Source organism: Setaria italica, chromosome VIII (assembly GCF_000263155.2).
Source record: "Setaria italica strain Yugu1 chromosome VIII, Setaria_italica_v2.0, whole genome shotgun sequence".
NCBI classification, from domain to species: Eukaryota; Viridiplantae; Streptophyta; class Magnoliopsida; order Poales; family Poaceae; genus Setaria; species Setaria italica.
In genome coordinates this window covers 13,372,033-13,388,074 of record NC_028457.1, presented here as the reverse complement: position 1 = coordinate 13,388,074, position 16,042 = coordinate 13,372,033, and the positions used below count along the sequence as shown (strand labels likewise).

The following is a 16,042-nucleotide window of genomic DNA, read 5'->3' as shown; positions in this document are numbered from 1 at the left end:
GAGTGTGTGCGGCTGGCACTCGGCGAATCACACTTTGCCGAGTGTCGAACGGCAAGCACTCGGCAAAGGTGTAACGGCCGGCCCAACCTGGTAACGGACGACGCACGTGCGACGCACGCGCTGCTGATTTACCGAGTGTGTCCTCTTTGCCGAGTGTCGAGGAGTTGTTTGCCGAGTGCCTGTTTTTTGGCACTCGGCAAACCTCCTTTTTGCCGAGTGTTTTATGTTCGCCGAGTGCCTCATTGTATACACTCGGCAAAGACGGTGTTTGCCGAGTGCCCGAAAAAATGCACTCGGCACACGTTTTACACTCGGCGAATTTACTGTTTCCGGTAGTGACCCTTGAAATATTCTAATGCAGGTGATTCACATTCTAAAGCCCAGTCCAAACTGCCAAGGAACTTCTTTTAATGTGTGACCCATGTATGCTAACAACTGTACGTATACGTATACGACTACCCGCCGGAGTGAGGAGGCTCATGTGCCGTACAGGCTTATAGAAAAAATAGAAGTGCCAATGGCACTCATACACACTTTGCAGGTTTCAAGAGAAGGCCGTTCCAAGGCAGCACGGACATGCTTCTTATTTTTGTAGGTGTATGAAGGATTGAGAGATCACATCTCTCTACGGCGGTGTTTGCATAAAAGAAATAGATCAACAGATTCGAACGCAGTGCCAGACACTTTGCAGGTACAGGGGGCTTCACACGGATAATAAAATCAATCGTCGTGCTTGCAGATCAATAAAGAAAGGAGAAAGGAAATAAAGTATACAGATGAAATGTTATATTCTGTGATGGTCGTGTTCATTTAAAAGTTCTCAGATCTATTAATTTATTATCACCAGCTCTCCATGACCGACGAGGCCCGAGGCTGGAAATTTCTATTATGTGCCGACCGATGAGGCGGGATAAAATCCGTAAGTGACCATCGAGGCCGAACACATTCACCTCGGGAGCTTTTGCTGAACATGAAGCGTGATGAAATATAGCATTAAGTAAGTCGCTGGGCTTCATTTCTTTTCGTTGTTTCTTTTAGGCAGCATTCATCTATGGAGTACAAGATAAGACGCTCGATGACGACGACCGTTTGACGCAGCATAATCGAAGGTATTCCGCAGGTTCAAACCTATGGATGCAATTAACTAGAGTTCTTGCGAGGCTCTAGGATTCAGGAACTATGCAATCGTCTGTACCTTGAGGCGCTATGCAGAAATAAATGTAAAAAGAGAGGAGACTTGCAAGTTTCTTGAGAAATGAATAAAGAAAGCAAGTTTTCCCATTTTTTTGTGTTTCTATGTGATTTATTTATTTATTTGTATACTATAGTATACTGTCACGCTCGTACTTTATTACGCCGTACGCTGAGAAATTTTGAGTATTTCTCTCACAAAAACAACCGCCAAGGCTAGCCTTCATGAGTGGAAAAACATGTTGCCAATGTGCACTCTAATGATGTATATATATGGTTATATTTCCTTATAATTATTTCATATGCTTAAATTAAATTTATGGAACGTATATTCTATGTCGATCATTATAGTTTCTTCAATTCGGTCACACACTAGACTGTTATGGTGAAATTAGTGGGAACCAAAAATTTTAAAAATTGGTGGGAAACAGTTTCGGCATATTCAAATTTCAATAGCTGATTTTTTTGCGGGAACGACATTTTTAGGGGGCGGGTAACGCCATCACCTGCCCCTTGAAAATATTTTGCAGGGGCGGGTGATGGTGTCACCTGCCCTTTAAGACACCATTACCAGGGGCGGGTGATGGCTTCCAGGGGCGGATGATGGTGTCACCCGCCCCTGGAAATGGCTTTACAGGGGCGGCGGACCTTTTACCCGCTCCTGCAAATAGCTATTTGTAGTTGCGAAAGCTAGGAGCGGGTGGCGCGCCCACCTCTGCAAATGCCATTTCAACCGTCCCTGTAAACTATTTTTGTAGTAGTGTGTCGATCTTCTGTTCCTTGTCAGTATTGTGTTGTGTTTAAAATTAGGTGTAAACATTGCCTTGGTTATACCATTTACTCTCAAACCAGATTAATTACTTTTCAGGTAATGGAACAAATGAAAATATTCTAATTTCTACATCTGAGATGCATAAGGCCGTCCATTGCTACACCACAAACTCATAAGATTCTATAAAAGAACTCCTTTCACCACAATGGCCACGCAAAAAGTCTTGAAGCATTATAAGTTTTGTCATAAGGCTTCCACCGATATATATGGCGAATATCTCCATCTTGGTTGTCTAGAAAATGTGGCAGCCTGAGGCATTTTTGTCCCTTTACTCCTTAAAAACCAGAAACGTATATAGTGTGTTTCCTTGAAGATTACCAATATAACAAATTAAATTCCATATCTTCTATCAAATAAAATGTCATTTCGGCTAAGCCAAATTGATAAAAAAGGTAATGTATCACTCATCTTTAATTTTTGGTATATGCCTTTCAACTTCCTCAAATCACTACAAAATTAAAGGTGATTAGTGAACAAAAAAATTTATGCCAATGCCACAAAGCTTCATAGATTTGTGACTTCCTCATAGAAAACATCATAAACTTTGCCATCCGGTAGTTTTGGTGATGAAATTAAAAAACATCATAAACTCATCACATAGGCCAAACAACAAACGTCATTAATCGATACACTGCAACTTTTTTCAGTAGAACTTATTGATGAAAATCTGTAACTGTGTATCATCACCTAACCATCCTTAGCCGAAATTTTCAAAAGGGGGATTTTCCATTTGCAGTGAACTTTGAGCAAAGAAAGTATACAATATTGGCGCTTATTGTCTTCTTGTTGCAAACTTTAAACTATACTCCACAACCAACAAATGGGTTTGATTTTTATGGACTAATCAGAGATTGGGAATCAAACAACTTGCAAGTTTTGACAGCCAATTAGTATTTTAGCTACATTATGGGTAATACACGTTAATGCAAAATATTTAAAAGCGGTGTATGCACGTTTTAGAGGCAGCTTATCATTCATACTCGTAGCAGCCTCTGTTCGCACCTGGTTACTGCATTGCATCATATTTGAGGGAGAAAATTTTAGTTTCTCAATGGGAACAAAACAATATCTTGACGAACCGACCTTCACTCATCAAATTACCAATATGAACACTAGTCAGAAAGACACACCATACGGGACCTTCTGGCACGAGACAGAAATTACTTGTGAACTGGGAAACACCTTTGATTGGTGAAAATTTATGTTGCTTTATACAGGTTGAGAGGCACATGTGAAGATGAAATATTATTTCACTAGCTAGGTATCTTAAAAATGTTGGTGGTGTTACTGTCTGTTTTGAATTGTGTATTGGGACCAGGGTATGAAAGATTTGTAGTTTCATTTCCATTATGACTAATTCGATCGTATGCTTCTCATATTCTATATGACCACTACAGTGTTACCAAATATTTATTCTATGCATCTGATCAATGGGTTTTCTAATTGACAAGCTATCACGGCAGGACTTGAGCACACACTGATATACCATAATTTTGCAGTTGAAAATTAAACTAAGAGATAATACTTAGATGGTAGAGACCTGAACTACAATGCACTTCCCCAGCTTCTCGTTTGTGACCACATATTTTATAGTCCATCTTCCAGTTAGGCCGCTATTATTGTTTTTTTTGTTTATGTACACAGATTTCTGTTGCTAGCTTCAAAAGAGTTCTAACCATAGACAATTCGCCGTATATTACTAGCAACCTATATGTAGATTTCCCCACACTAGGGAGGGCGGTTTGCCGAGTGTTTTTTTTTTACACTCGGCAAAACCCCAATTTGCCGAGTATTTTTTATTTGCCGAGTGTTTTTAGCTTGGCACTCGGCGAAGAGCTTGTTTGTCGAGTGCTCGAAAAAAAACACTCGGCAAAAAAAATACACTCAGCAATGTTTAGCTTTCCCGTAGTGCATGTTCAGAATAAAGACATTTACATACAGGCCATCTCATGCACCAAGGAACAAAGGGAAGAAGGTAGCTATGTGGCATGCATGCAATGTGTATAACGACTCACTAGTACGGCATAATACATGCAAGGCTGCATAACCAAGAGCTATCATAGATTTAAGCTGACTTAATCAGGCAAAAAGTCTACAGCAGAAACGATGTCATTGGCAATGTTGTTAGCATCCATGGAAATACCAGCCAATCCTCTCCTTGCAAAACCAGCACAATAGAGACCATTTTGACCTTTCCAGTGATTGGGGTAACCTTTCTTAGGAAATCCATCACTGTTGAGCATGCACTTGTCATCCTGTGCCATACAAAAATGCTATATTTAGCTACTAGTAAGGACAAAAGCTATGCCACAGCAGCCGTATCAAGTGACTTTACACGAGAGAAAATTGAAACAAGCTCCCTTACCTTGAGCCACAAATTTACAGTGGTTTTGTAGCCTGTTGCAAACACGATGGCGTCGAAGTAACTTTCCTTCCCACATCCGAATTCGACTTTGTTTCCAATGATGTTCGATATTTCCCCAAACACCTAGAAGAGGCATAATATTTCTAGATCACTTCACGCAAATTTTTAAAGTCGTAGTATGCTAACATTAATAAATTTTGACGGAACAGTACATATGCTTACCTTGATGATACCTTTCTTGATTAACCCTACTGTCCCAACATTAATTACAGGAGATCTACCGGTTTTTGATTTCATGAGGAGAGGGCCAGTTTTAGGCCTCACAATGCCATGCTTTGAGAGATCCCCAAAAGTGAAATTGGCTATAGTCACTAAAAGAAGATCCACTATTTTAATCGGTATATGTTGGACCAATGTCATTCCCAAGCGGATCAAGTCCTTGGTCATTATGTGAACCTACACTCAAATGACAAATCAATGGATCAGGAAACATATATTATAAAGGAATTTTCATTCCAATTATATAACAGCGCATAATAGAAGACTATAAATCATTCTAGCCTTTCATTTCTTTTCATGTTTTTGAATAGATATGCGTATTAGGATTCATGTATTCTCCTGCTCCTGTCTATAAATGAAAGGATAGGTATATGATTCATCCTCAAATTCTCAGTTCAACAACATGCTATTAGATTAGTATGCTTTTATGCAACTATAAAGATCTAATAAACATACAAATGTACAACAAAACCATATTTTTCATAACAGAATAAACTATTCTGACCGATGGGATAAATACTTGTATCACGAATTTATACATTAAATAAAATAAACAAAAATGCGTACCGGGCTACGAACAACAATGGAGGTGTCGGCACCGTGGCTTGCAAGATCGTAGGCGATCTCCATTCCTGAGTTGCCACTGCCAACCACGAGCACCCTCTGACCAGCATAGCGGCCTCCTGACTTGTAGGTCGAGGAGTGAGTAGCCTCCCCGGGGAAGCTCTCTATCCCAGGGATCTCCGGGATCCTACCCACGGCATTCTCACCCGTGGCCACGACCAGGTACCTCACCACGTACTGGATCTCCGTGCCGGCGACCGTGTCGCGTGCCGCGATGACCCAGCGGCGAGCTCCCTCATCGTATGCTGCTGACTCGACAGAAGTGCAATACCTGGGCTTGATGCAGAAATGCTCGGCATAGCTGTCGAGGTACTTGATGAACTCCTGCTTGGGGACGTAGGTTGGGGTGCCGTCCGGGTACGGCATGTACGGCAGGGCGCAGAACTCCTTGGCCAGGTGAAGCTTGACGCGATCGAAGGTGCGGTGGCGCCACAGCGACGCGCTGCAGTCCTCACGCTCAACGACAAGGTAGGGGACGGAGCACCGGCCAAGGCATGCAGCCGTGGCCAGCCCTGCCGGGCCGGCGCCGACGATGAGCACAACCACCTCCTCCATTTTCGTGGGCACTGGATGTGCAGGAATCTGTTGAGATGAGAGCTAGATACGTGGCTACTGCGCGTGTTTTCTGCTTGGAATGGCCTGGGGTTAGAAGGCGTGCCCAGCGTATAAAAAAAAGGTGTCTCTGTTGTGCTGGATTCATACTGACAGCCAATAACTTCATGGTTATTATCTGGGTGAATCCGTTTGATTCTGCTCATTAACAGCCCCCTGTTTTAGGAAAGGTTCATGATTATCTGGCCGCAAAAAGATTGGAGTTTCTCTTCTGCTATGGGTGTGTTCAAACGCATGCACAACGAGAGGAAAAGGGAAGTAGTAGCGAAAGTATTTTCAAATGGTGCTTGAAATGGAAATGGTTAGTTGCTGCCTCAAAACGTAGCTGCTTCACATTGTGAAATTTCAAATTTATCTTGGAATGGAAATAGTTTATTGCTGCTTGCAAATGTAGCTGTTTCACAATGTGAAGTTTCGATTTTTTTTCCATAGTATATTCCCTGGTGCGGATGCGTTTATCCTGTGATGCAAGATTTGTTACCAAATTTGGACCAAGAAAGCGTATGAACGGGACCCTTTGGTACACAGAAAATTTCCTTTTGTGACCTTTTTATAGGATATGCTATTTTTCATTTAAATTGTGGCGTGAAAACAGCGTTACTACACGAAATGAAATTGTTGACGCAATTTACGGCCAACACACCAAAAGCATGCGGGTTCCGAACAGACCGAATGGCAGTGATGCTGCATAGACCAGTCAAGCAACCCGATCAGACCGGTTTTAGCCCGAGTCGATCGTTCCAGAAGATAACTGCCACACTTACATAATGGAGGATGGCTAGATTTACGAGCAAACTATCAAACGCTGTCGAAGCTCTCGCTCAGGAGGGACCCCGTCAGGGCTTTGTCGGTATTTAGACCCGGCACCCTACCGATAGGGTACCCAAGGTAGTGTTTTATGCATACTCGTCGAGATCAGGAACTGGATGGTGAACTCGAACATACGATTTAGACAGGTTTGGCTGCTTATGCGCGTAATACCCGACTTCCTATGTGTTTGTTGGATTGTATTGATTGAAGTTGTTTGGAGGGGGTCCCTGCCTCGTCTTATATTGCTGGGGGTAGGGTTACATGTCGGTTGTTTACAAGAATACTAGTCGGATTCGACTAGAGAGTCCTACTCTAATTTCTACGAGTAGTTTCTTAATTCTCAACTAGTCCTTGTCCTCCACTTAGACCACGTTGTTCTGCACCGTAGTCTCCAAGTCTCACACGTCTTGGTGTACAACCCCATACGTAGGACTGTCCAAGTGTCCCGGTGGGCCCATAGATGTATGGCCCATAATCCCCCAAGTACTATTTAGTCAAATGTAGCAGTCCCGAGTACTTCTGTAGATGTCGCCGACTAGTTTGTGGTGCTCCTTTGAGTACTCCATTGGATTGAGTCTTCGAATGTGCTCGACTACTGCCATGCGGCTAGAAGGTGCTCAAGCCTCATTTAACTTAATCTTAAATCTTGAATCTTCAAACTTGATCTTTACATGGAAGTGCGATGAAAATCGCACTCCATATGGAGTAGCCCCCGAGCCTTAGGTGTTGGAGGTATACCCTAGAGGCAATCATAGAGATGATGATATTCCACTTGTATCCATGATTTATATTGTATTCATTGAATACCCATTAAAGGCTACTTGAATTGATCTGCAATTATGTGAATTGTATATGGAACTCTTTACTTGTATGGTTATTCTAAAAGTTGTCCCTAGTCGGAGTTCATGTGTGGAAACACATGAATATTAGACTAGTACATGTATTAGTTGATGACTATATTTCATAAGTCATGGACATGGAGATGTCAAACTAATAATGTAGGCATATGTAGAGACATGTGCTAGGACTGACCCAATGCGAGAAGTAGTTATCTCTTTACACAACATGTACGCTTTGTCCTTAGACCTGATATTGTCGCATGTACTCAAGATGTGGATCGACTTACTTAGGGGCTATCAAACGCTACACCGTAACAGGGTAGTTAAAAAGGTAGCTTTCGGGTTTGTCAGGAAGCACGCTATGAGGCATGGTCAATCAAGATGGGATTTGCCCCTCTCTGATTGAGAGTGATATCTCTAGGCCCCTCAAGTGATCGGATCCGGAAATGCATGGCCATGCTACGTACGGTTAAGAGTTAACCTACAAAGGGATTCCAAATCACAGGATCGAGAAAGAGCGGTCGGCTTGAAGCCAGACCAAATATCATGAGGCAAAGGGAATATCATGTATATGATGTTGTGACGGTTCGTCTGATATGATCTTCGTGCGTGTATAGGACTTGGCACATCATGCTAGAGGCCGCTACCGAATATTAGGCTGAGTAGGAGTACTCAGGCCATGTCTATGCGTATCCGAACCCATAGGGTCACACACTTAACGGGCTAGAAGCCCAATTCGGATATGATCCGATTTGGATCAGATTTAGAAGTACTAATGGGCCTCGGACCCAATGGCCCATCAGGAACCTCTATAAATAGAGGGGTGGGGCGCCCTAGGGTTTTATCCCTTTGGCCGAAACACATCTGCCACGCCTCCCACGCCCTCGCCCTGTTGCAACTCGCGGATCTAGCAGTCTGGCTTGCAACGCTTCCTCCCTGCACGTGTGGATACCTTGGAGGTGTTGCACCTACAGCACTTGGACGAGCCGCCGACGAGCCATGACGAGCCGCCAACGAGCTACGATGAGCCGACGACGAGCCGCGACACGAGGATGATCTTGCTGCACGTGGACGAGCTGTTAAGGAGCTGCTCGACGTCGACGTGGTCGACTACGTGTTCGACTACGCTGATCGACTTCGTTGCCCCGACGCGATTCTACATCTTCCGCACCAATGCATCGAGTGGTAATCCCGTGATCCATATACGACATTTTTTCTGGTTTACGTCGTAGAAAATTTTTTATTTTGCACTAGCATAGCCTACCTCGTAGCTCTTCAGTGGTATCAGAGCAATAACTGTTTTGTTATGGATTCAGAATGTGTGCATATGGAGATATGCGAGTTTTCAGATTGATCTATGGCCTGTTTTCGTGTTCTTACTGCAATGGTCGTGTAACGACATACTCCTACCGGTCAGATTTCCGCCATCGGAGTTAAGTGATACACGTAATGCCAGTTGCAGCAAGTGAAAATTAATGTGATTGGTCGAATTGAAATCTAGGTTCATACGCCAGGCACATGAGATGTGCAACAGTAGATTGGGACTACTACCGGGTCGGAATTTTGCCGTATGCATGTGCTTCGGTAAAACAGCCGTAACTTTTCGGTACGATCTCGGATCGAGGCAAATTTTATATGAAAATTGATCTGCAGAGAAAGTTACACATAAAATTCCACCGCTTTGCCTTTTTGGCAAAATTAGATTTCCCAATTCGGCTTGGAAGATGGAGTTACGGGCCTCTGATATTTGGAACATTAGAACGCCTAACTCTATTTTGCAGGATGGATGGATCTTGTGATTAGCATGGCCCCTTTGTGTATGTGATGCATGTGTGTAACTCATTCATGACCTGCATGTCGCGCGTACGGCAACACGGCTGGAGCCATATGTGTTGTCACTTTAATGTATTTAATGGTTTGCGTACCAATCTATGATGATCCAAGCAACTATGTAATCTTCATTACTAGGTATTAGGGGCAATAGCATGTTCTTGTTCTTGGAGGACTCATCACCAGGAGGATGGCGCACATGGAACATGGAGATGGAGATCACCATGGTGAACAGGTTCTGTGGAGATGGAGATCACCATAAGAAAATAGCCATATTGTGTCACAACTGTGTGCATGTTATTCTTTATGTTTTACTTCCTGCATGATGTGATGTTAGAAGTAGAACGATCCCTCACAAAGTTTAAGTTAGTATGCCCTCCCAACTAAAACTTGCACCGTCCCATGTCTTGTACAATTGGTAGTGGGTCTATGATATTAGGGTACCACTAGTTTTCCTTGACTAGACGGGTTTGTGTCGGACACTTACACGCTAGCGGTGATGCTAAAGCTCACTAGTAGACTTGTTAGTTGTGGATCCTAAATCACTAAGTATCAATAGAGGGATATTGATTTTAGTGGGAGTAGATTCTGTTAAATAGTTTAATATGATTTGCTCTATCATGGATACGTTTATCTTAGTGTATTTTGCATTACTTTTGTTGTAGATTAAATGGCACCTAGCAGCACCACACCATTTGCTTTGCGTTCTGTCCTTGAGAAGGACAAGTTGAATGGAACAAACTACTCGGATTGGATCTGTAAGCTGAGAATTGTTCTCAGGGCTGAGAAAAAGGAAGATGTTCTAGATAACTCGTTACCAGAAGAACCTGCTGATAATGCACCTGCTGCTGTTAAGAATGCTTACAAGAAAGCATGTGATGCTAACCTCGAAGTAAACTGCCTTATGCTTGCTTGCATGGAACCCGAGCTGTAGATGCAGTTCGAAACAAACCATGAGGCGCACGATATGACCGTGGCACTTAGAGACATGTTCCAAACACAGGCTAGGACTGAAAGGTTCAATGTGTTTAAGGCCTTTGTGGAGAGCAAGCTAGCAGAAGGCGTAGCAGAAGGCGTAGCAGTAGGACCACACGTAATCAAGATGGTTGGTTACACTCAACGGTTGGAGAAGCTAGGCTTCCCACTGAGCCAAGAGTTGGCCACTCATTTCATTCTTTCGTCTCTTCCGTCTAGCTATGGAAACTTCATCTCGAACTACCATATGCATGGGACGGAGAAGGGTCTGAATGAACTATGTGGCATGCTTAAAACAGCAGAGGCTGACATTAACAAAAGTGCTAGTAGCATCCATGTGATGGCTATACAAACAAGCCTAGCTTTAAGAAGAAGGGAAATTCCTGGAAGAAGAAGGGCAAGGCTGCCAAGCCAAACCCAGCGCCCAAGGTTAAAGCTGGACCTGGACCTACTCCAGACAAAGAGTGCTTTTATTGTGACGAACTTGGTCACTAGAAGAGAAATTGCAAGCAGTACCTAGCTTCGTTGAAGAATGGCGAAAGTAAGAGTACTTCTACCTCAGGTACACTTGTTGTTAATGTTATAGGCAACATATTTCTCACTGATACAATTACTAATTCTTGGGTATTTGATACCAGATCGTTGCTCATATTTGCAATTCGATGCAGGTAATGATAAGAAGTAGAAGCGTTGAAAAGGGAGAAGTTGATTTCCGCGTGGGCAATAATGCATGAGTTGCTGCGTTGACCATCGGGACGATGCAACTCCACCTCCCGTCAGGATTTATTATGAAATTGAATAATTGTTATTTTGTTCCTAGTTTAAGTCGAAACATTATGTCTCCTTCATGTTTGATGAAGGATGGTTATTCATTTGTGAGTGAAAACAATGGTTGTGTGATCTCTAAGAATGATATGTTTATGGCTTTTGCACCCATTGTGAATGGATTGTTTGTTTTATATCTTGATGATTCACCTGTCTGTAACATAAATGCTAAAAGGCCTCGGCCTAATGAATTGAGTACTACCTACATGTGGCAATGTCCTTTGGGTCATATAAGTGAGAAACGCATGAAGAAGCTCCATACTGTTGGACTTTTAACTTTGTTTGATTTTGAATCATACGAGATATGTGAGGCTTGCTTACTAGGCAAGATGACCAAGGCACCTTTCACAGGTTTTCCTCAGAGAGCATTAGTGTAACGACCGACCCCTAAACCTTCCCAGCTAATCTTGATCGGAGCCCTTGACCTTAGTTATCTGTCTTGCTTAACCATGCCTGAGTGCTCAGTTTTCCGCTAGTCCCGACCCCTGGATCCGACCCCTTCCCGCTTCGCTCCTCTTCCGACCCCGGCGAGCTCAGCCCACCGTCGGATCCTGCTGATCTTCCTCACCCGTCCGATCTATCCACCGGTGGACCCGCGAGATCTTTTCCAGATCCTCCGCGACAGCCGCACTCGAGTTGCATGGCTGCCTCAGAGTCTTCCTGCCACGTGGCTCGTCTTCTCCGACGCCGCCGCTCAGTTTTGTCCCTAGCGAGCAACAGAGTGGGTTCCCGCGCCCCTTTTTCCCCAATGGCAGCGGAAGCCCTCTGCACCCCTTTCTGCAGAGCCTCGCCTCCCGCGCCCATCATCATGCCACCAGATCCCGGCCCCAGAGCCCGATGTCGCCCGTCTTTTCCGTCCCTTCAGCCACAGTTGCGCCGCCCGGTCGTCGCTACACAACGATTCCTCCACCGCCAACCCCGACTGCGGCCGCGACAGTTCCTTTCCCCGCTCTGTCAGAAGCCGCTCGACAATCTGTTGTTCCGCGCTCTCCCCCGCGCCCGCGTCCGCCTGTCTTCTCACCTGTGCGCCCTCGATTCCAGCGCCGTTAAACCGGTCGCTTCTATCACCTCTTCCGCACAACGACGCCCGCTTTCCGCCAATTCTCAACCACCAGTCTACCCGCTCCTACGCCGCCCTGACGGCAGGACGCAATGATCGCGGGCGTCACCCCTGGAGTTCTGCAGCACCGCCCTCCTTGCTCAATCACCGCCACGGCAGAGCACTCCATTGCTCCTCCCCGGCCTTCGCGCCGCTCCCCTTTTCTCTCTCCGCGCCGTTTCCTTTTCCCTGCTCCAGCAGCTATAAAAGGAATGCCCCTGTCACCGGAGTTTTCCCTCCGTCCTTGTTGCCTTCAGCTTTCTCTAGCTCCCTGCTCAAGCTCCTAGCGCCACCCACCCAGTTCTTGAGAAGTTCTTCTCCCAGTTCCCTCTCAGTTCCTCCAAGTCACCCAGCAGCTTGCTCCTCCGTGCTGCGTAAGAGCTTTCTTGTGATTCGCAAGAAGCAGCGCCGCCGCCGGAGCATTGCCAGTCATAGCCCTTGCTCGAAGCTTTAGTCCCTCCACCCAAGTTCGCCTCTTCCCGACCCCAAGCTTTCCTTTCAGGAAGAAGGTGAGTTGCTGACCCTAGTCTGCCTCGCCCGACCCCTCCTATCCGCCCGACCCCAGTTCCGTCTCGCCCGACCCTGTCTGTTCCGCCGACCCTTGTCCGCCTTGCCCGAGGGCTTGGCTGTGATCTTTTTCTTCAACTCGAGGGTGTATGTGTAAAACTTGGGAACCCTGCAACGCTTGCGTCTAAGGACCTCTAGTTTATCACATCCTCTAGTTCAAGGATCAGACCACTAGTTCCTTTCCTACCCTTACCTTTTGATCATCATCAGCTCTCTCGAACCTCCACAACCTCCTCCTCTTTGTCGCAAGTTTCTGGGCTCAGGCGAGCCAGTGTTGCTGTTGAAATAACTGTCTAAGCTAACCCTTGCATTGCATTTGTGTAGAGCTGCACCTCGCCGACGATTTCTACGAGCTTCACCCGGCGCCAGAAGAAGAAGCTGTAGCCGAGCTCCTGCCCTTCGAAGCCGAAGTCGCCCCCGAAGCCGAGCAGTTCCCGTCCTCCTTGCTTGAAGGCAAGCCCCAGTTGCATGAGAATCCTACTTGTTTTGCCAAACTTGCGCATGCCTTCTGTATAGCATGCTTGTGCATTTACGTATAGGAGTTGTGTGAAACCCTAGATGCATGACTTAGGTAACCCATGATATGAGCACTAGCTGTTGGACCGAGTAGCTGCATTGCTTAACTAGGAGACGGTAAAAGTCGAGTGATCTCCTGTCACTCGCGAGTTGTAGGAGTTGCATGATTTACTCTCCTGTTACAACTATAAGGACGATGGACGGGGCAGGGTTTTGGTAACTTTTTGGTGGTCAGATGGTCGCCCCGTCTGTCTATGAAATCTGTCTATGAAATCTTGTTTGGCTTTATGATTGCTTAGAATAGGTTGCACAACCTAGACTGGTAAATGAACCTAGAACCGGAGCTAAAACTTGAATTAGGGTTACTTAGTGCTTTTTGGCAAACAAAACCCTCAGCCAAACAGCTTGCATGTCTAGAAGGAGGAGTAGTCCTTACTCCTTTTCGGGTAAGTCTTGTTGAGCTTAGTAGCTCAACCTTGTTGTGGCTTCTGTTTTCAGGTGAAGTTGCTGCGTCCGACCCCTCTCTGGTTGGTGCTTGGCCGCCCCAGCTCCCGCCAGGCTGGACGGTCGAGTGGGACCCCTCCTCGGATGGCGAGGAGAGGACATCCGACCCCGATGAAGTCTTCCGCTAGTGTTTTCTCTGTCGTTCTTTTTGAACTTTGTAAAACTCTGATGTTGGATTTTATGGCCGAACTAACTGAGTGAAACTTTCTTAACTCAGTGGACTTGTTGTATTCTCTGTAACCGCTCACCTTCGTGTGGGTTTGCAAGACTCGATCCTGTTTAAGTGGTTAAATCGGATGAAATCCGACAGCACTTCGTGTTAGCTCGGTTTAGGCAGGAGTGTCGCATGTTAGGCGGCTTAACCCTGCTTAATCAAGCTAATCCGAGGTGGTTCCGCCACAATTAGACTTGTTGGAACTTGTACATACCGATGTATGCGGACCAATGAGCACAATAGCCAGAGGAGGGTACCAATACTTCATAACTTTTACTGATGATTTTAGTATATATGGATATGTCTACTTGATGAGGCACAAGTCTGAAACCTTTGTAAAGTTCAAGAAAGTTCAGAATGAAGTTGAAAATCAGCATGGCAAGAAAATTAAAGCCTTGCGATCTGATCGTGGAGGCGAGCATTTGAGCCACGAATTTAGCAATCATCTAAAGAGTTGCGGAATTGTTCCACAACTTACGCCGCCTGGAACACCTCAGAGAAACGGTATATCCGAGCGACGTAATCGAGCTTTGTTAGACATGGTTCGATCAATGATGAGCCAGTCGAACCTACCGTTACCATTTTGGGGATACGCTCTAGAAACAGCAGCTTTCACACTTAATAGGGTACCGTCTAAATCCATAGTTAAGACACCATATGAGATGTGGACTGGAAAGACTCCTAGTTTGTCTTTTCTAAAGATTTGGGGATGTGAAGTGTTTGTCAAGCGACTTCAGTCGGACAAGATCACACCCAAGTTGGATAAGTGCATTTTCGTGGGATATTATTTCTACAACCGATCAGAGGGCAAAGTGTTTGTCGCTCGGAATGGGGTTTTCCTAGAGAAAGAGTTTCTCAAAGGAGAAAAGAGTGGAAAGAGAGTGCATCTTGAAGAAGTTCGAGATGAGCCGATCGGGCAAGAATCAACGAGTGATGCTAACGTAGCAGAACAAGTTGAGACACCCATGGCAAGAGAAGCACCGCCACAACCACGAAGGTCGGCAAGGTTCCGCAAAATGCAGGAAATATTATTGTTGGACAATGATGAGCCTGCGACATATGCGGAAGCAATGATAGACCCAGACTCTGAAAAATGGCAGAGTCCCATGCAATTCGAAATAGAGTCCATGGGAGACAATCAAGTTTGGAACTTGGTTGACCCGTCTGATGATGTTAAAGCCATAGAGTGCAAGTGGATCTATAAGAAGAAAAATGACATGGATGGAAATGTTCACATCTATAAAGCACGATTTGTTGCAAAATATTTTTGACAAGTTCAAGGAGTTGACTACGACGAGACCTTCTCGCCCATAGTGATGCTTAAGTCCATTCGGATTATTCTAGCTATAGCTGCATATTTTGATTATGAGATATGGCAGATGGATGTCAAGATAGCTTTCCTAAATGGAAACCTAACTGAGGACATGTATATGATACAGCCTGAAGGTTTTGTCGATCCGAAAAATGCTGGAAAAGTATGCAAGCTTCAGAGATCCATTTATGGATTGAAGCAAGCATCTAGGAGTTGGAACATTCATTTTGATGAAGTGGTCAAAGGGTTTGGCTTCACCAAGAACGAAGTAGAGTCTTGTGTTTACAAGAAGGTTAGTGGGAGCTCTATAGTATTTCTAATCTTGTATGTGGATGACATATTACTGATTGGAAATAACATTCCTATGCTTGAGTCTGTAAAGAATTCACTGAAAAATAGTTTTTCGATGAAGGACTTAGGGGAAGCGGCATATATTCTGGGCATTAAGATCTATAGAGATAGATCGAGAAGGCTTATAGGATTAAGCCAAGATACTTACATTGACAAATTGTTGAAGCGGTTCAGCATGGAAGAGGCGAAGAAAGGGCTCTTGCCTATGTCACATGGCATACATCTCAGCAAGACTCAGTGTCCTTCGACTGCTGATGAGCAGAATCGCATGAGTAGAGTGCCATATGCCTTGGCTAT

The 16,042-nt window shown here is 44.8% G+C and overlaps 1 protein-coding gene across 1 annotated transcript; it reads right to left on the bottom strand.

Moving 5' to 3' along the window:
- Positions 1–4,098: 4,098 nt before the first annotated feature.
- LOC101766463 (probable indole-3-pyruvate monooxygenase YUCCA11) lies at positions 4,099–5,846 on the bottom strand. The gene is made up of 4 exons (XM_004980338.1): positions 5,235–5,846; positions 4,611–4,844; positions 4,389–4,511; positions 4,099–4,278 (listed from the first exon to the last, which is right to left on the bottom strand). Exons 1-4 carry the CDS (start codon positions 5,844–5,846, stop codon positions 4,099–4,101), a joined length of 1,149 nt encoding a protein of 382 aa, XP_004980395.1.
- Between the last annotated feature and the right edge of the window lie 10,196 nt (positions 5,847–16,042).

Coding starts and splice junctions, on each gene's coding strand:
- LOC101766463 (XM_004980338.1), bottom strand. CDS start 5,846: ATGGAGGAGGTGGTTGTGCTCATCGTCGGCGCCGGCCCGGCAGGGCTG. Junction 4,845..5,234: donor CCATTGTTGTTCGTAGCCCG/GTACGCATTTTT, acceptor ATTTGAGTGTAG/GTTCACATAATGACCAAGGA. Junction 4,512..4,610: donor TCAAGAAAGGTATCATCAAG/GTAAGCATATGT, acceptor TGCCTCTTCTAG/GTGTTTGGGGAAATATCGAA.